At 41.5% G+C, this 20,946-nt stretch overlaps 1 protein-coding gene and 1 pseudogene across 2 annotated transcripts; one reads left to right on the forward strand and one right to left on the reverse strand.

Annotated features, from left to right (window-relative positions):
- Positions 1-3,128: 3,128 nt before the first annotated feature.
- On the reverse strand, positions 3,129-16,759 carry LOC135507015 (neuropilin and tolloid-like protein 1; annotated as a pseudogene).
- On the forward strand, positions 10,518-20,652 carry LOC135507989 (cerebellin-2-like). 2 transcript variants are annotated; one of them, XM_064927859.1, is made up of 4 exons: positions 10,518-10,528; positions 19,823-20,078; positions 20,168-20,287; positions 20,376-20,652. In XM_064927859.1, exons 2-4 carry the CDS (start codon positions 19,827-19,829, stop codon positions 20,571-20,573), a joined length of 570 nt encoding a protein of 189 aa, XP_064783931.1. In that variant the 5' UTR covers positions 10,518-10,528; positions 19,823-19,826; the 3' UTR covers positions 20,574-20,652. The 2 variants fall into 2 exon arrangements, with proteins under 2 accessions (XP_064783931.1, XP_064783921.1); XM_064927849.1 differs by lacking the exon at positions 10,518-10,528 and having other exon boundaries at positions 19,827-20,078.
- Positions 20,653-20,946: the final 294 nt, after the last annotated feature.

Below are 20,946 nucleotides of genomic sequence, written 5' to 3' on the forward strand. Positions count from 1 at the left end.
AATGTGTTTGCACCTGTTATGATTTAATGTTTAGCTTTTTATTGTTGCATGGTGTTGTGTGTATTTATACAGTGTGTATTAATTTCAGTTATCATTTATCTGCAAATACTTCTGTTTTGTTATTAAACTAACAAATGTATTCTCAAATTTTATATCAACATTATATTATTAAAAGCTTGGTTTTGTAACACATATGGAGCTTGTAAAAGGGTTGTATGTTGACCAAACGTTTGTGAAAAGGAAAAGGCAAGTCGATTGAGTGGAATTAGGAACTAAGGAAACTGCATGTTGTATCAATTCCGGACAAACGATGTGCAGCATACCTTGGTGCAGAACGAGGTTTCACTTGTAATACAGTATTTTTGACTTGTTTGACTTTCAAATGTCATGCCAGTTCGCTATTTTCTAATTTAGCTACATTCCCCGTGTTTAAGTGTACTTTCAGAGTATAGTCTCATAATTTCTACATGTTCTTGATGTAGCTATCAAGGCATGTCCTTGAATGAGTAGCTACTGTGGGAGGATTCGTTTCCAGCAGCTCGCAGCCGTCAAACATCATTGATCCAAAGTAGCGAGTCATGACACAACACAATCTACTGGAAACGGAGGCGATATAATTTAACGTTAATGCTAAAGACAGAGGCTTCAAAAAAGTTTAGAAATTATCGCAACTGGGATTGTTGGGGGTCATAGCTAGCGCTCTACGCTGTTGCAGGACCATTTGTTGCACCTGCTTTGAGAAGGGTGTCTACCTTATGTCTCCACAACCACAGCACAGGTGGAAAATGTCCTGAGAGTGCTGCAGGCGAGATCCCTCGTGGACATCGAAGTGGGAATGGAAGACGACCAGCCATTTTACGACCAGCCATTGTCTGAATGTATGCTTGTGAAGTTAGATCCTTCGGTTTGTGCAGTTAAATGTGCAGTCTTAACTTCAATTTGCAGAGGCTGCACACTCAACCTGGACTCAGGCGTAGACGTAACATAGTAAACGTTAATCTGTCTCCTTCCATTTAGTAAGATACTGTGCATTTGGAAAGTATTCAGACCCCTTCACTTTTTCCACATTGTTATGTTACAGCCTTATTCTAAAATGTATTAAATAGTTTTTCTCCTCATCAATCTACACACAATACCCCCTAATGACAAAGCAAAAACAGACTTTTAGACATTTTTGCAAAATTATACCAATTAAGAAACCGAAATATCACATTTACATAAGTATTCAGACACTTTACTCAGTACTTTGTTGATGCACATTTGGCAGGAATTACAGCCTCAAGTCTACAAGCTTGGCACACTTGTTTTTAGGAAGTTTCTCTCATTATTCTCTGCAGATCCACTCAAACTTTGTCAGATTGGATGGGGAGTGTTACTGCACAGATATTTTCAGGTCTCTCCAGAAATGTTCTATCGGGTTCAAGTCCAGGGTCTGACTGGGCCACTTGAGGACATTCAGAAACTTGTCCCGAAGCCAATCCTGCATTGTCTTGGTTGTGTGTTTAGGGTCATTGTCCTGTTGGAAGGTGAACCTTCACTCCAGTCTGATGTCCAGAGCGCTCTGAAGCAGGTTTTCATCAAGGATCTCTCTGTACTTTGCACCACTCTTTCCCTCGATCCTGACTAGTCTCCCAGTCCCTGCCGCTGAAAAACATCCCCACAGCATGATGCTGCCACTACAATACTTTACCGTAGGTATGGTATTGGCCAGGTATTGACCAGAGAATCTTGTTTCATACTTACCTCACTATTTGTGATGTAAATGGAGTATATAGTATGCATATTAGTCATAGAATGGATATAGTTAGTATGCCAAAAGTTCCTGGAAGTTGTACTAAATTCACCAAAATCCGAAGTATACAAGCAGTGGACACTATTTCCATGCTTTTAGGGTCCAAAATGCAATTCTTCAGAAAATGGGCGTGGCTTTACATCGTTTTCAGATTATTATTCTAAAAATGTTTTACCTTTATTTAACTAGGCAAGTCAATTAAGAACATATTCTTATAACACTTGAAGAAAATGGCGGAAAATATGCAGCCGAAGTCCAACGAGAGCGGATTTAAATTCATTGCTTTAACTTTTTTTTATGACAAATGTGAAGAAAATGTTGAGCAATGTAATAAAGTAATGACTTTTCAAATTACTTGCCTCACACGTTATGTTGGCTGACAATTTGTTAGCTACACTATCCTTACGAACCACATAGCATATCATTACAGCAGTATGTTAGCTTGCTACTGTCATAACGTTAAGGGGCTACTACATCAAACTTGCCAAGCAGCATATTAACTATATGCTATCTAACCAACTACCCAACTTGATTATTAACGTAATTCTTAGCTAAGTGGTAGAGTCGTTGTGCGTTCTAAATGGGCATTGTAAATTCTGGCTATCTACTTCAATTTCAGAGCACTCTCGTCTCATCTGTGTGCCAGAGCGAAGAAAAACTGATGAATTTACAAAGGCTCAACATGATATTGGCCGGTGTCAATAAAAGTCTGCAAAAAAAAGCTGAATTAAATTGTTGCCAGGAGCACACTTACAATGCATTTTCAAACATTTCTAAAATCTACAGCTGTGTAGATTGATGAGGAAAACAATTAATTTAATACATTTTAGACATGGTGACAAATTTTCTAAAACAACGTAGTATGGTAGAGAAATTAACATTAACTTCTCTGACAACAGCTCTGGTGGACATTCCTAAAGTCAGCATGCCAACTGCACACTCCCTAAACATTTGTGGCATTGTGTTGTGTGACAAAACTGCACAATTTAGAGTGGCTTTTTATTGTCCCCAGCACAAGGTGCACATTTGTAATGATCATGCTGTTTAATCAGCTTCTTGATATGCCACACCTGCCAGTTGGATAGATTATCTTGACAAAGAAGAAATGCTCACTAACAGGGATGAAAACAAATTTGTGCACAAAAGTTGAGAAGAAATATGCTTTTTGTACATATGGAACATTTCTGGGATCTTTTATTTCAGCTCATGACACATGGGACCAAAACTTTACATGTTGCGTTTATATTTTTGCTCAGTATATATATTTTTTTAAATGGAAAAAGCAAAGAGAAACAGATCATTTTTGTGGTTGTGGGGCATGCATGTTCCTCATACCTCAGAATTCATTGGATATTGTCCGGTGGGCAGCCAGGACATGGTGGCTGGTGGTGGGACAATCATCCGCGTTGTCATCTTGGTCACAGCCATCCTGCCCGCCCTTTGAGTAACTGTGCTTCATCATCAGTATGTTCCTGCGGCTGTCGGTTGTGGTGGGACTGGGAGAGAGGCACATCTGATATGATGGCTGCGTCCTGCACATTCAGGTTACTTTGGCTGACACTGGACACCTGGGAGTGAGGACCGCCGCAGTTGTGGTCACGGATGCATTTGGACGAAGATCATCTGAGTTTGTTAAACTTCTCAAAGTTCATGTGATCGGCAGAAGGTGCCCTCCGCAGGGTACACAGTTTGTAATGTGGAGGTTTAAAGTCCTCGTAGTACAGTGTGGCCTCAAAGTCATCTCTTCTGATGATGTATTTTTTGCGTGGCTGTTTGACTTGAATGATAATTGCCACAATTAGAAGGACAACCACCAGACCACAAGTGACTAGAATGATTGTGACATTGGTGTGGCCAAGATTGTCTAAGATGCTGGCTTTCCTCTTCTCTGGGGACAGTAAACATGACATACCATCAAGTTTTCTAGACTTGAATAGTGTGATGAAAGTCACACAAATAAATTTAGATTTATCAAGATTACATTTACATTGCACCATTAACTTGTACTTTTGTCTTACAGGTAAACCTAAAACATTGAACCATGATTCATATTTGTCATCTCAAGATCCAAATGGAGCAGGTGTCTCACCTTTGCAGTTGTTCTCATACCAGGGGTAGACACAGTTCTTGATCCCGTTGCACACTAAACTGGTGTTGATACACATGTTGCTATGGCAGAAGAAAGCCTCTCCTTCACATGGAGCTGAAAACAAGGGGAATGTAACTTTACTCCCTAACATTAAATAAGGTTTGAAAATCATACATTTAGATTGAAAAGCAACTAATAAGGCTTAAGCTGGTTGCACACTGCACACTGTCAGCATACGGAGGCCGAGTGCAAGCGACTTTAGATCAAGGTCGGTCCATGAGTGTTGTTTCTTCTCTATAACCCAGAGAAGAGAACTTTGTATTTCCTGCTGCTGCCTCTCCTTACAAACTAATCGGAACTTTTCAAACTGTGTGTCAACAACTGAACATAGCTGTAGATTGGGTTGAAATTCCGTCAAATGAATCCACTAACTCTCTAGGAAGGTTGTGAAAAGAATCCGGTAGCAGCTTTCTCGGCTGCCCACATTCGCATGACCCCCACCAAGGTCACCAACATTACACCGTTGACCACTTTGCTGCAGAACTTGTTCTTCCGGTGCTCCACTGAGCTACTTCCGTCATACACAGCTTACGTTATGGGTGCACTCATTGGAGTTGCACATCTCATATTCTAAAAATCACAAATAGATCTGCAAATAAAGGCATGAAATAACTGGTTTTCAACCAAGTAAATGGGAACTTAACTTGTGTATATTTTCTAATTATATTGGATAATGTAAGTCAGGGACATTGAACTGCACTGAAGTACAGTTTCGGAAACTCTTGTTATATCTGGAGTACTTCTCCTGTCCTATCCGGTGTCCTGTGTGAATTTAAGTATGCTCTCTCTAATTCTCTCTCCCGGAGGACCTGAGCCCTAGGACCATGCCTTAGGACTACCTTACATGATGACTCCTTGCTATCCCCAGTCCACCTGGCCATGCTGCTGCTCCAGTTTCAACTGTTCTGCCTGTGATTATTATTATTTGACCATGCTGGTCATTTATGAACATTTGAACATCTTGGCCATGTTCTGTTATAATCTCCACCCGGCACAGCCAGAAGAGGACTGACCACCCCACATAGCCTGGTTCCTCTCTAGGTTTCTTCCTAGGTTTTGGCCTTTCTAGGGAGTTTTTACTAGCCACCGTGCTTCTACACCTGCATTGCTTGCTGTTTGGGGTTTTAGGCCGGGTTTCTGTACAGCACTTTGAGATATCAGCTGATGTACGAAGGGCTATAGAAATACATATGTTCAATGACATATGGATCAATCAACTTCACAAGTGAAGAAACTGCCATAATTTAACAAGGATCTGAAATCTAAATCAGAGCATCATTTGATGCAGGTAAATGATGGAGAAACACATAATGCATTGTGGTCCATAGTTCAGCAGGTTGGGGGTCCAGTCCATTTCCAGTCAATTCACAAAGCAAACCTAATTCCAAATGTTCAGGCCAGTCCATTGCACAGTGTGCTGTTACAATGGGAGACGTATATACTGTATGTTTACATAGGTGATATAAGAACAACTGTGTACCTACAAGGCAGAGGAGGTAGGGCACCCATGTCTTTAAATTCAATGTCTGAAAAGAGAGCACACAACAGTAAACCTATTGTATAATCATTCTGCCATTTTACAAATTACATGTTCAGTGTCGGAAAGGGTAAAGGCCAACAATGCATCATCTTGATCATGTGAGCCCTGTGCTTAGTTTAATCCATAAGGCAATCATAAACTTGTTCTTCATTAAAAGAAATAAAGAATGTAGAGACAGAGAGAACAGAAAGGGTTTCACAATTATGATTTGTAGATGGATTAATCCTTTTTAGACCAGCTTTATACAGATTAGGCTGTGCAGGCAATACGAACCCGAGTAATAAAATGGGACTTCTAAACAATGTTTCATGATAACCCTCATCGTTTTGGATTTTGAGGGAGAATCCAGTTTGCTAAAATAAAACAGTTATATTTAGAGGCAGATCATTGCAAAGAGACAGTTGAACTCTTAAACCGAAAATAACCCATTAATCCTTATTAATCCTCTTGTTTCTTACCTCTGCATCATGGATTATTAACATTGTGTGTATGTGTGAGGGTGTATTTACGCATGCATGCATGTCTGTGAGAAAATGTGTCAGCATTTAGGGAAAATGTACTGACATACAGCACCAGTCAAAAGTTTGGACACATTTACTCATTCCCAGGTTTTTCTTTATGTTTACTATTATCTACATTGTAGAATAATAGTGAAGACATCAACACTATGAAATAACACATATGGAATCATGTAGTAACCAAAAAAAGTGTTTAACAAATCAACATATATTTTAGATTTTAGATTCTTCAAAGTAGCCACCCTTTGCCTTGATGACAGCTTTGCACACTCTTGGCATTCTCTCAACCAGCTTCCCCTGGAATACTTTTCCAACAGTCTTGAAGGAGTTCCCACATATGCTGAGCACTTGTTGGCTGATTTTCCTTCACTCTGCGGTCCAACTCATCCCAAACCATCTCAATTGGTTTGAGGTCAGGTGATTGTGGAGGCCAGGCCATCTGATGCAGTACTCAATCACTCTCCTTGGTCAAATAGCCCTTACACAGCCTGGAGGTGTGTTTTGGGCCATTGTCCTGTTGAAAAAACAATAATAGTCCCACTAAGTGCAAACCAGATGGATGGCGTATCGCTGGATGGCGTAAGTGTGCTTTGAATTCTAAATAAATCACAGACAATGTCCCCAGCAAAGCACCCCCACACCATCACACCTTGTCCTGCATGCTTCATAGTGGTAACCACACATGTGGAGATCATCTGTTCACCTACTCTGCGTCTCACAAAGACACGGCGGTTGGAGCCAAAAATCTCAAATTTGGACTCATCAGACTAATGGACAGATTTTCACCGGTCTAATGTCCATTGCTCATGTTTCTTGGCCCAAGCAGGTATCTTGTTCTTATTGGTGTCCTTTAGTAGTGGTTTCTTTGCTGCAATTCAACCATGAAGGCCTGATTCACACAGTGTCCTCTGAACAGTTGATGTTGAAATGTGTCTGTTACTTGAACTCTGTGAAGCATTTATTTGGGCTGCAATTTTTGAGGCTGGTAACTCGAATGACCTTATCCTTTGCAGCAGAGGTAACTCGGGGTCTTCCTTTCCTTATGAGAGCCAGTTTCATCATAGAGCTTAATGGTTTTTGCAACTGCACTTGAAGAAACTTTAAAAGTTCTAGAAATGTTCCGCATTGACTGACATTCATGTCTTAAAGTAACGATGGACTGTCGTTTATCTTTGCTTATTTGAGCTGTTCTTGCTGTTCTTACCAAATAAGGCTATCTTCTGTATACCACGCCTACCTTGTCACAACACAACTGATTGGCTCAAATGCATTAAGAAGGAACAAAATTCCACTAATGAACTTTTAACAAGGCACACCTGTTAATTGAAATGCCTTCCAGGTGACTACCTCATGAAGCTGATTGAGAGAATGCCAAGAGTGTGCAAAGCTGCCATCAAGGCAAAGGGTGGCAATTTTGAAGAATCTCAAACATAAAATATATTCTGATTTTGTTTAACACTTTTTTGCTTACAACATAATTCCATTCCATAATTTTGATGTCTTCACTATTATTCTACAATGTAGAAAATGGTAAAAATAAAGAAAACCCTGGAATGAGTAGGTGTGTCAAGACTTTTGACTGCTATTGTATGTCCATCTTGTGTTTCAAACTTGCAATTTAAAACAAATATTTACTGCAATCACTCACGCTTATGTAATAGTGTAGTAATAAGACGACATCAGGTCAATTAATTATCCTTCCACTGATGAGAGGAATTAGAACAGATTAGCATTTGGGGCTAAAAGATTCATTACTTCTTAGGTAAACACTGGGTAATCAGCATCTATCTAGTAGTACAGGCCTGTAAAGTTTTCTATTGGCTAGAGCAGGGATGGGCAAATGGCGGCCCGTGGCATGACCCCCTTTTGTAGGCTCACGGACCAGTAAGTTGAGACCCAGGAACTCAGTCTGGGTCTCAATCTATTGTTGAGAGTTGGAATAGTAGAAAGCAGAAAGTGTAATTTAGAAATGTGGTTGTACATCAGCAATTTTTCTCTTGTTATGTCAGTCATTGACAGTCACTTACCCATGTCAGCTAAAAAAAATTTGATTAGTCTAAACTTGTAGTAATCGTGGTCGAATTATAGACTGTGGGGCCCCCATGGATATTGCTCGTCACTCTCATTAACATATCACATTAAAAACAGCTAACATTTCTCTCTACCCTATGGCAAAATGGGTTGAAATTCAGGAAATTCACTGTAAAACTGCACGTTTTTCTTCTCTGCTCAATGGCGAAATGCAGGAAATCCACTGTAAAACTGCTTATTAGTTATAAAACTGCTAAATCTTCACTCTGCCCCATGTAAAGATTTGTGGATTTGCAGCAAAAATGCTTTAAAACTGCAACAGTCTCTCCACACCCCATGGCAAAATGTGTAGTATTGGAGGAAATGTGTCTAAAACTGTCAAGAAGGGGTCTGACAATATTTTGCTTAGGGCCCCCAAAGAGGCTAGAGCTGTCTCTGACTGCATGTGTAGGTATGGATGTGGGTACGCAGACAAGAGAGCCACCGCTGCCCCTCTAGAGTTCTTATGGCTCCATCCCGCTCAAAGTTGCCCATCCCTGGGATAGAGTATTGCTGTATAGATACTTTTTGTTGTATTGGTCCTGCAACAGGTACCCTGTCATCCTCACTCATTCCTGAAAACGGGCCACCATTTTTCAGGGAGAAACTAGCTGGGAATCTATTGCTATCAATATATATTCATATTTCATATTTTGCCACTGAATTATCTCATTGGAATTTGTGCATGATACACTCCCACTTTAGATCTTGACTCCAATGCAGGGCAGGCAGTGACATCGTATTGAAATAGAGATAGCTATGTCAAAACCTTCACAAATAAAGTCCCTTCTTCAAATCTATCTGTTGTTTAGCCTGTATTTTTAGTCTGCAGAAGGTGAACAAGAATGTGAGGTTACTGAGACACATTTTTTTTTTTACAAATATTGATATGGTGAACTGCTTTGATGGGGGAAAAGGGAAGCTGATTAATCTTTGCTCCTATTAGGTAACCTATAAAATCTGCTAGTAAAACATTCTCGACTGCATGTGTACCCCATGTGTATGCCTTAAGCCGAGGCTCAGAGCTGACAAGCTGTACTCCCCTGAAGACAGGCTTTCATTAACTGGGCTGGGTGAACTGGGTGAACGCCCTTGTCACCAGTTAGCCTTGAGCCAGGCGCATCTCCCGGCTAGCAAACAATATTACTCCAGCTACATTATCTCTTTTGCCAATTGGCCTGGACCCTTTGTCGACACAAAGCCCCGCAGATCCATCACGACTGGTCTGCTGACGTAATTCCATCCGATGTGCCCTCAACCGGCCTTTGTCGGACGAAGAAGACGATGAAGACGTTTCTGCTAGCCCCGGCCTGCTAACTTTATGAACGCCGTGTCTCCCGTTTGCTAGCGAAGTAACGGCTTCCCTGTTTCATCTACTGCTGTTCACTGGACCCTATGATCACCTGGCTACATAGCTGATGTCTGCTGGACTGTTCATTAATCACGGTAGTCCATTTAGTTTGTTTTGTTTATCTGTCGGCCCCAGCCTTGAACTCAGGCCCTGTGTGCAGTTAACTGACCCTCTCTGCCCATTCATCGCCATTTTACCTGTTGTTGTTGTCTTAGCTGATTAGCTGTTAATGTCTTACTCGTTGTCTTAGCTTGCTCTCCCAATCAACACCTGTGATTGCTTTATGCCTCGCGTTATGTCTCTCTCTCTAATGTCAATATGCCTTTTATATGTTTAGGGTAGTTAACATTGTTTTATTTTACTGAGGAGCCCCTAGCCCAACTCAACATGCCTCAGATACCTCTTTTGTCAACTCAACATGCCTCAGATACCTCTTTTGTCCCACCTCCCACACATGGGTTGGCCTCACAGTGGGGAGAACAAGTATTTGATACACTGACGATTTTGCAGGTTTTCCTACTTATAAAGCATGTAGATGTCTGTAATTTGTATCATATGTACACTTCAACTGTGAGAGACGGAATCTAAAACAAAAATCCAGAAAATCACATTGTATGATTTTTAAGTAATTAATTAGCATTTTATTGCACGACATAAGTATTTGATACATCAGAAAAGCAGAACTTAATATTTGGTACAGAAACCTTTGTTTGCAATTACAGAGATCATACGTTTCCTGTAGTTCTTGACCAGGTTTGAACACACTGCAGCAGGGATTTTGGCCCACTCCTTCATACAGACCTTCTCCAGATCCTTCAGGTTTTGGGGCTGTCAATGGGCAATACAGACCTTCAGCTCCCTCCAAAAGATTTTCTATTGGGTTCAGGTCTGGAGACTGGCTAGGCCACTCCAGGACCTTGAGATGCTTCTTACGGAGCCACTCCTTAGTTGCCCTGACTGTGTGTTTTGGGTCGTTGTCATGCTGGAAGACCTAGCCACGACCCATCTTCAATGCTCTTACTGAGGGAAGGAGGTTGTTGGCCAAGATCTCGCGATACATGGCCCCATCCATCCTCCCCTCAATACGGTGCAGTTGTCCTGGCCCCTTTGCAGAAAAGCATCCCCAAAGAATGATGCTTCCACCTCCATGTTTCATGGTTGGGATGGTGTTCTTGGGGTTGTACTCATCCTTCTTCCTCCAAACACGGCGAGTGGAGTTTAGACCAAAAAGCACAATTTTTGTCTCATCAGACCATATGACCTTCTCCCATTCCTCCTCTGGATCATCCAGATGGTCATTGGCAAACTTCAGACGGGCCTGGACATGCGCTGGCTTGAGCAGGGGGACCTTGCGTGCGCTGCAGTATTTTAATTCATGACGGCGTAGTGGGTTACTAATGGTTTTCTTTGTGACTGTGGTCCAAGCTCTCTTCAGGTCATTGACCAGGTCCTGCCGTGTAGTTCTGGGCCGATCCCTCACCTTCCTCATGATCATTGATGCCCCACAAGGTGAGATCTTGCATGGAGCCCAGACCGAGGGTGATTGACCGTCATCTTGAACTTCTTCGATTTTCTAATAATTGGGCCAACAGTTGTTGCCTTCTCACCAAGCTGCTTGCCTATTGTCCTGTAGCCCATCCCAGCCTTGTACAGGTCTACAATTTTATCCCTGATGTCCTGACACAGCTCTCTGGTCTTGGCCATTGTGGAGAGGTTGGAGTCTGTTTGATTGAGTGTATGGACAGGTGTCTTTTATACAGGTAACGAGTTCAAACAGGTGCAGTTAATACAGGTAATGAGTGGAGAACAGGAGGGCTTCTTAAAGAAAAACTAACAGGTCTGTGAGAGCCGGAATTCTTACTGGTTGGTAGGTGATCAAATACTTATGTCATGCAATAAAATGCCAATTAATTACTTACAAATCATAAAATGTGATTTTCTGGATTTTTGTTTTACATTCCGTCTCTCAAAGTGGAAGTGTACCTATGATAAAAATTACAGACCTCTACATGCTTTGTAAGTAGGAAGACCTGCAAAATCATAGGAAAACCTGCAATATCAAATACTTGTTCTCCCCACTATAGCATAACTAGTGCCTCCAGAGATGCAACCCCTCTTGTCATCACTCAATGCCTAGGTTTACCTCAACTGTATCCGCACCCTACCGTACCCGCACCCTACCATACCCGTATGTACATTATGCCCTGAATCTATTCTACCACGCTCAGAAATCTGCTCCTTTTTTTCTCTGCCCCAACGCACTAGACAACCAGTTTTGATAGCCTTTAGCCGTACCCTCATCCTACTCCTCCTCTGTTTCTTGGGTGATGAGGTTAATCCAGGCCCTGTGTGTCCCCAGATGCTCTCATTTGTTGACTTCTGTAACTGTAAAAGCCTTGGTTTCATGCATGTTAACATCAGAAGCCTCCTCCCTAAGTTTGTTTTACTCACTGCTTTAGCACACTCCGCCAACCCTGATGTCCTTGCCGTGTCTGAATCCTGGCTTAGAAAGGCCACCAAAAATTCTATTCTGAGATTTCCATCCCCAATTACATTTTCCGTCAAAATAGAACTGCCAAAAGGAGAGGAGTTGCAATCTACTGCAGAGATAGCCTGCAAAGTTCTGTAATACTTTCCAGATCTATGCCCAAACAGTTCGAGCTTCTAATTTTAAAAATAAATCTCTCCAGAAATAAGTCTCTCTGTTGCTGCCTATTATAGACCCCCCTCAGCTCCCAGCTGTGCTCTGGACACCATATGGGAATTCATTGCCCTCCATCTAGCTTCAGAGTTCATTCTGTTAGGTGACCTAAACTGGGATATGCTTAACACCTTGACCGTCCTACCAACTAAGCTAGATGCCCTCAATCTCACACAGATCATCAAGGAACCCACCAGGTACAACCCTAAATCCGTAAACATGGGCACCCTCATAGATATTATCCTGACCATCTTGCTCTCCAAATACACCTCTGCTCTTTTCAATCAGGATCTCAGCGATCACTGCCTCATTGCCTGCATCCGTTATGGGTCCGCGGTCAAATGACCACCCCTCATCACTGTCATACGCTCCCTAAAACACTACTGCGAGCAGGCCTTTTAAATCGACCTGGCCCAGGTATCCTGGAAGGATATTGACCTCATCCTGTTAGTTGAGGATTCCTGGTTGTTCTTTAAAAGTAATTTCCTCATCATCTTAAATATGCATGCCCCTTTCAAAAAATGTAGAACTAAGAACAGATATAGCCCTTGGTTCACTCCAGCCCTGACTGCCCTCAAGCAGCACAAAAACATCCAGTGGTGTACTGCACTAGCATCAAATAGTCCCTACGATATGCAACTTTTTAGGGAAGTCAGAAACCAATACCCACAGTCAGTTAGGAAGGCAAATGCTAGCTTTTTCATCCTGTAGCATCCTGTAGCTCTAACTCCAAAATGTTCTGGGACACTGTAAAGTTAATGGAGAATAAGAGCACCTTCTCCCAGCTGTCCACTGCACTGAGGCTAGGAAACACTGTCACCATCGATAAATCCACGATAATTGAGAATTTCAATGAGCATGTCTCTAACCCTGGCCAACAGTTCCACACCTCCACAGCTACTTTCCAAAGCCTCCCCAGCTTCTCCTTCACCCAAATCCAGATAGCAGATGTTCTGAAAGAGCTGCAAAACCTGGAACCGTACAAATCAGCTGGCTAGACAATCTGGACCTTCTCTTTCTAAAATGATCCTCCGCCATTGTTGCAACCCCTATTACTAGTCTGTTCAAACTCTCTTTCGAATCGCAGAAGATTCCTAAAGATTGGAAAGCTGCTGCGGTCATCCCCCTCTTCAGAGGGGGAGACACTCTAGACCCAAACTGTTACAGATCTATATCCATCCTGCCCTGCCTTTCTAAAGTCTTCGAAAGCCAAGTTAACAAACAGATCACTGACCATTTCGAATCCCACAGTACCTTATCCGTTGTGCAATCCGGTTCCTGAGCTGGTCACAGGTGCACCTCAGCCACGCTCAAGGTACTAAACGATATCATAACCTCCATCGATAAAAGTCAGTACTGTGCAGCTGTCTTCATCGACCTGGCCAAGGCTTTCGACTCTGTCAATTACCGTATTCTTATCGGCAGACTCAACAGCCTTGGTTTCTCAAATGACTGCCTCGCCTGGTTCACCAATTACTTCTCAGATAGAGTTCATTGTGTCAAATCTGAGGGCCTATTGTCTGGACCTCTGGCAGTCTCTAAGGATGTACCACAGGGTTCAATTCTCGGGCCGACTCTTTTCTCTGTATATATCGCTTATGCTGCGGGTAATTCCTTGATCCACCACTATGCAGACAACACCATTCTGTATACATCTGGCCCTTCTTGGACACTGTGTTAACACACCTCAAACGAGCTTCAATGCCATACAACACTCCTTCTGTGGCCTCCAACTGCTCTTAAAAGCTAGTAAAACTAAATACATGCTCTTCAAACGATCGCTGCCCGCACCCACCCGCCTGACTAGCATCACTACTCTGGACGGTTCTGACTTAGAACATGTGGACAACTACAAATACCTAGGTGTCTGGCTCGACTGTACACTCTCCTTCCAGACTCATATTAAGCATCTCCAATCCAAAATTACATCTAGAATCAGCTTCCTATTTTGCAACAAAGCCTCCTTCACTCACGCTGCCAAATATACCCTTGTAAAACTGACTATCCTACCGATCCTCGACTTCGACGATGTCATTTACAAAATAGCCTCCAACACTCTACTCATCAAACTGGATGCATTCTATCACAGTGCCATCCGTTTTGTCACCAAAGCCCCATTTTCCAACCACCACTGCGACCTGTATGCTCTCGTTGGCTGGCCCTCGCTACATATTCGTCGCCAGACCCACTGGCTCCAGGTCATCTATAAGTCTTTGCTAGGTAAAGCTCCGCCTTATCTCAGCTCACTGGTCACAATAACTACACCCACCCGTAGCAAGCGCTCCAGCAGGTATATCTCACTGGTCATCCCCAAAGCCAACACCCACTTTGGCCGCCTTTCCTTCCAGTTCTCTGCTGCCAGTGACTGGAACGAATTGCAAAAATCACTGTAGATGGAGACTTATATCTCCCTCACTAACTTTAAGCATCAGCTATCTGAGCAGCTTCCCAATTGCTGCAGCTGTACATAGCCCATCTGTAAATAGCCCACCCAACTACCTACCTCATCCCCAAATCGTTTTTGTTTACTTTTTTACTCTTTTGCACACCAGTATTTACCAGTATTTCTACTTGCACATCATCATCTGCACATCTATCACTTCAGTGTTAATTTGCTAAATTGTAATTACTTCACTACTAAGGCCTATTTATTGCCTTACCTCACTCTATTTGCACACACTGTATATAGATCTTTCTATTGTGTTATTGACTGTACTTTTGTTTATCCTATGTGTAACTCTGTGTTGTTTTTTGTCGCACTGCTTTGCTTTATCTTGGCCAGGTCGCAGTTGTAAATGAGAACTTGTCAACTGGCCTACCTGGTTAAATAAAGTTGAAATAAAAAATAATATTTAAAAAGCTGAAGGAGGAGACCACCCCCATCAGCTGCATCATGTATGCCTGCACTACAAAGGCAGCAGCTGGACAATTCCACAGAAACAGAATGAAGATTTATGCTGTGTGTCCATATCAGCTGGGCAATTCCATGTGTACAGAGTTACGCTGAGACTAAGATATTTCATATTAAAATGTATGCCAAAAAAACTCTATATGGTTTGTTAAACTTTAAAATCAGTGTTTTTTAAAATTTGATATACATTTTAAAGTGAAAAATCAGTCTCAGCGTAACTCCGTTCACATCGAATTGCCCAGCTGATATGGGCACACAGCAGAAGTCACCACACCAGTCTCCTATAGCTGAAACTCAGAGTCACTGAGCTGTGACTGTTTAACTTTTCTCTCACTGTCCTTTCAGCTGTTTGTCCTGAATTTGAATGTGTACAACTTTATGTGAATATTGTGTGTGTCTGCATGCGTTCTTGTGTGAGGTAATCAGTTATCCTATTGGAGTCATATATTTGTCTACTGTATGTTTGTTTTACTCCATGTGTAACTCTGTGTTGTTATATGTGTCGAACTGCTTTGCTTTATATTGGCCAGGTCGCAGTTGTAAATGAGAACTTGCCTACCTGGTTAAATAAAGTTAAATAAAAATGAAATAAGTCAAATAAATAAATATATTCAATAACCTCAGAATAACACCAAAAAACACATAATAAATCAATGTATTTGAAACAATACCTTACCTTGAGTGAAGTTATATCGTGCAGAAAATCCAATTGCCTCCAATTCCCTGTCTACTACAAACTTTATATGTAGGTATCGCCCACTTGATTTAATATACAAAGGGCTTTCCTGGCTACAGTATCGACCAATTAATGTGGAGAAGGAAAAGTGCCCATCGCGGACTTCAATGTGGTCAAATTTTCATTCCCATGAAGCCTCTATTGAAAACTTCTCGCCAAAGAAGAGGTTGATGCATTATCTTGGTGAAGCTGAGGGAAAATAGCGGGGAAATGTAAGCAAAAGTAACACAACATCCAATAAAAAAACTCTTAATTATTGAGATGGTGTTAATATGTCTTACCCTCAACGATGTAAATTCACATTTGCTCTGGGGGTAGTTGGGAGAGGTAAACCGACCTCCTTCAGCCTCCTTTATCCAGATGCCAAATTGACCAATTGCGGTCACCCCTGAATTGTTCGTCACTGAAGCACAAGAGTCATTTTAACGTTTCAATCAGACAGAACATTTCTGTTCCATTATACCATTCAGCTTTGTTTAACATGAAAAATGTGTCAAATGTATTTTATTGGTCTAGTGTGTCATAGTCTTCTTCGCAGCACATTCATTAACACTCATTTTCACAGGTGTAGATTTCAACAAAACAGACAAAAATAAATAGTTATGTGTATAAGCTAATTCAGTGTTACCTGCTTTCTTTTCAGGTGTACCAGGCAACCCAAGAGTGATTAGACTTGCAACTACTGCTGTAAAAATCAAAGGAAATTAATGTTGTATATTAAATAAAATCACAGTAAAACAATTGGCTACAAAAATTGTGTCTGTTCCTAAACCGCCAAATAAAATGATGTTCCACAATAGCCAGAAATTACAATTTCATTTCATAGCATATTTCAGTCACATTTAGCCTTTATAAATAATGTGTCACTGCTGGAAAGTCCAATGGCAAGCATTAATATAAAGTACTACAGTTGAGCATCTATCTATGAATTTGATGAGATGCAATACAAAAGACTGAATTTACCAAGAGGCAAGTCAAATTTGTCCACCATGTCTAGCCTAATCATCGCTGTATTTCCAAAACCAAATGACCGAATCATTATTTTGTGTAATGGGACAATTCAACAATGTATCGGAGAAATTATGCCCACGATATTCCGATTTTATGTCCACATAAACACAGAAATACAAAGGTACCGGAGGAACAACTGTCTCAATCCATCTGCTGCTGCTGCTTTGAGAGGTCTAAACGTTCTCCTGAATACTGATTTCCATCTAAGTGCAGCGATGACAATTCGACCGATTGACAGCAACCTTCAATCCTCCAATGAGTAGCCCAGCCATAGCGATATACCATGTGTTCTGTATATATGAGCCTAGACTTCACGCGTGAAAATTTTCCGCGTTAAATCTACCACATGCCTTAGTAGTCCTAGTGCACATCATCATCAGTGCTTGTGGTGTTTATTTCCCGTGGACATTCTGCATAAAAACGGTCTAGACACTAATTCAAGAAACATTTTCCTCTCAAATATACAATGAGTAAACAAAACATTAAGGACAACTGCTCTTTCCATGACATAGTCTGTCCAGCTGAATCCAGGTCCCCTATTGATGTCACTTATTATGTCCACTTCAATCAGTGTAGAGGGGACCGGTTAAAAAAATATTTTTAAGCCTTGAGACAATTGAGACATGGATTGTGTATGTGTGCCATTCAGAGGGCGAACGGACAAGACAAAATATTTAAGAACTGCAACGTTGCTGGGTTTGTCAACAACAGTTTCCCATGTGTATGAAGAATGGTCCACCGCCCAAAGGACATCCAGCCAACTTGACACAACCGTGGGAAGCATTGAAGTCAACATGGGCCAGCATTCCTTGGGAAAGCTTTCGACACCTTGTAGAATCCCAATGAACTGATGCTGTTCTGAAGACAAAAGGGGTGCAACTCAATATTAGAAAGGTGTTCCTAATGTTTTGTACACACACTCTGTATTCAGACCCCTTTACTTTTTCCACATTTTGTTACGTTACAGCCTTATTCTAAAATGGATTAAATCGTTTTCCCCCCTCATCAACCTACACACAATACCCCATAATTTCAAAGCAAAAACAGGTTTTTAGAAATTTGGGCTAATAAATTAAAAATTAAAAAATGAAATATCACATTTACATAAGTATTCAGACCCTTTACTCAGTACTTTGTTGAAGCACCTTTGACTGCGATTACAGCCTCGAGTCTTCTTGGGTATGAAGCTAAAAGCTTGGCACAGCTGTTTTTCGGAGTTTCTCACATTCTTCTCTGCATATCTTCTCAAGCTCTGTCAGGTTGGATGGGGTGCGTCGCTGCACAGCTATTTTCAGGTCTCTCCAGAGATGTTCAATCGGATTCAAGTCGGGGCTCTGGCTGAGCCTCTCAAGGAAATTCAGAAACTTGTCTTTGGCTGTGTGCTTAGGGTCATTGTCCTGTTGGAAGGTTAACCTTCGCTCCAGTGTGAGGTCTTGAGTGCTTTGAGCAGGTTTTCATGATGGATCTCTCTGTACTGCCAAGAGTATGCAAAGCTGTCATCAAGGCAAAGGGTGGCTACTATGAAGAAACTAAAATATAATATATATTTTGATTTGTTTAACACTTTTTTGGTTACTACATGATTCCATTTGTGTTATTTCATAGTTTTAATGTATTCACTATTATTCTACAATGTAGAAAATTGTAAAAATAAGAAAAACCCTTGAATGGGTAGCTGTGTCTGTCACGGATCCTTCCAGAAACTGTCATTACGCACACCTGGCCCCTATTCCCATTGATTAGTAATTGTATAAGTGGGCCCTTTGTTCACCATTTGTCCTGTCGATTCTTGTTACAATGTCTGTTGGTCGTGTGAGTACCTGTGCTTTGTTGTTTTGGCTTCCGTGCCACTTGTTGTGTGCAGATCATTACGGGTTTTGTCCCATGTGGAATCATTGTGTATGTTACGGGTCTCGCCCCAGTGTATTTATTTGAGGTACTCATCGCTCTTTTGTTTGGGTCTCAACCCTGTGTTTTGTATACGTGTTTGTTTGTTTGGTCTTTGTAAATTTGGGTAAATAAAAAAACCTATTACGCATTCCTGCGCGGTCTCCCGACCCTTTATGCCAACGGGACAGTGTCCAAACTTTTGACTGGTACTATAGATGTTTTGAACAGCTAATTCGTTAAATTTGATCCATAGCTAATTGTTATGCAAATATTTTTGTTAATCATTCAAAGTGTTTCTGTGATACTCAGAGGCTGATCACTTGGTGATTGAGCTAATCTGATATACCGGTACAACCTAAGATAGCCATGAGCACTGGTGCAGACCCCTGCATGCACAGTCTAGCCAATCCGAGACCCCTGCATGTACACTAAGTATCACATCTGTAATTACACAATATTATCTGTATGGAGCCACATGCAATTGCAGCAAGCTTGGAATATCAGGGAAAGTGTGGTGTATCTTTCAGGAGTCCCTCCACTCTCCCCACTAAACATTATTATGGAGCTAATCCAAAACCAGAGATTGAAGTCTTGTTTTAATAGACTTCAGAGATTTGAGAAGAAACAAAATTATTGCCAGACATGCCATCTGTTTCAATATGGTAAGCAATCATTTTAAGAATAAAAAGTAGGTCATATTGAGTGTAAATGTGATATAATACAGATCAGTCTCCATTGGACATTCTATGAATGTCAGAACATTGTGTTATACCTACACACAGAGACAATGAAAGTCTGCAGACTGGATGAAGGATTCAGAGCTCGACTGGGGCCAAACTGAGGGGTAACGTTGTTTGAGAACAGACTGTTACTACCATATATTGTCAACTCCTTTTATATAGACAAACTTGCAGGCCTACATGTTTGTTGCATTTGTCAGCCACTTGATGGTGCAAGTGTAACTCATATCACAGCATTGACACTGCACAATGCGTACTGTGTGTGTGTGTGTGTGTGTGTGTGTGTGTGTGTGTGTGTGTGTGTGTGTGTGTGTGTGTGTGTGTGTGTGTGTGTAAGGAGAGAGAGGGGTGAAGGGGGACTGATTGCCTGAAGCAGAGCAGTCGCACCCAATAAACTGTAACAGTCGATCTTGTGCCATGCTGCCGTTGGTCCTTCTCGGTTTTGGCGTTGCCTTTTCCTTGGGACAGAATGACACGGGGCCTCTTGTTTTGGAGGGAAAGTGTCTGGTGGTTTGTGACGGGAACCCGTCTGCAGAGAGAGCGCTCACCTCTTCGTTCGGGATATCTGTCCGGGCAGGCGATGCTAAAGTGGCTTTCTCTGCGCTCAGAGGAACCAACCACGAACCTTCTGATATGAGCAATACGTCTCTGACCATCTACTTTGATCAGGTCAGGGATTAATTCTGTCCATTATTATTTGTGTTTACAAATTAGCATAATCTTCATAATGTCCGTGTGTACTATTGTATTTTTTTCAGTTATTAGTAAACATTGGCAACCATTTTGATCTGCAAGCAAGTGTATTTCAAGCACCAAGAAGAGGCATTTACAGTTTCAGCTTCCATGTGGTGAAGGTTTACAACCGGCAGACTATACAGGTGAGCGCACAGAGGTCTTGATTTAGTTGAGACACCAATTGTGGACTTGTTTTTTTGTATCACATATCCATGGCATTGCATTCTGCAGGTGAACTTGATGCACAACGAATACCCTATCATATCAGCTTTCGCCGGGGACCAGGATGTCACTCGAGAGGCTGCGAGCAATTCAGTTCTTCTGCAAATGGAACGGGAGGACAAACTCTACTTGAAGCTTGAGCGGGGAAATCTAATGGGTGGATGGAGGTACTCCACATTTTCTGGATTCTTGGTTTTTCCACTCTAAGTCTCAAAACAAGTGATTCTTATTTTATTCAAGGACGTTGGCCACCCTTTGGGCTTTAATTATGAAGAAATGTATAACTGACTGAGATAAAGTAGGCTATTTTAGTAATTTATTATGAAATTATTCTGTGCTATAATGTTGGGATTTGTATTGCTGAATGTGACTGATTGTTGGTATGATATTATATAAACTAGTTCAAGCGAATGTCAGTTGCACTCATTCAGTAGCTATCCAAGGTCCTGAATCCGCAAACACAGATCTACTCGGTAGCTGTCAGTGGTGCTGAAATCGCAAAGCGCATCGAGCCAACAGGTGGCGATTGAATGTTGGCTCTGGTATCAAAGTTGTTGCAGTAGTGTAATTGAAATACTGT

The sequence above is a fragment of the Oncorhynchus masou genome, chromosome 3 (assembly GCF_036934945.1).
Source record: "Oncorhynchus masou masou isolate Uvic2021 chromosome 3, UVic_Omas_1.1, whole genome shotgun sequence".
Classification (NCBI taxonomy): domain Eukaryota; kingdom Metazoa; phylum Chordata; class Actinopteri; order Salmoniformes; family Salmonidae; genus Oncorhynchus; species Oncorhynchus masou.

Bases quoted from the DNA above. Each gene is read 5' to 3' on its own strand.
- LOC135507989 (XM_064927859.1), top strand. From the start codon at position 19,827: ATGCTGCCGTTGGTCCTTCTCGGTTTTGGCGTTGCCTTTTCCTTGGGA. The intron at 20,079-20,167 runs GTCAGGGATTAA...TATTTTTTTCAG, and splicing joins TGACCATCTACTTTGATCAG to TTATTAGTAAACATTGGCAA. The intron at 20,288-20,375 runs GTGAGCGCACAG...TGCATTCTGCAG, and splicing joins ACAACCGGCAGACTATACAG to GTGAACTTGATGCACAACGA.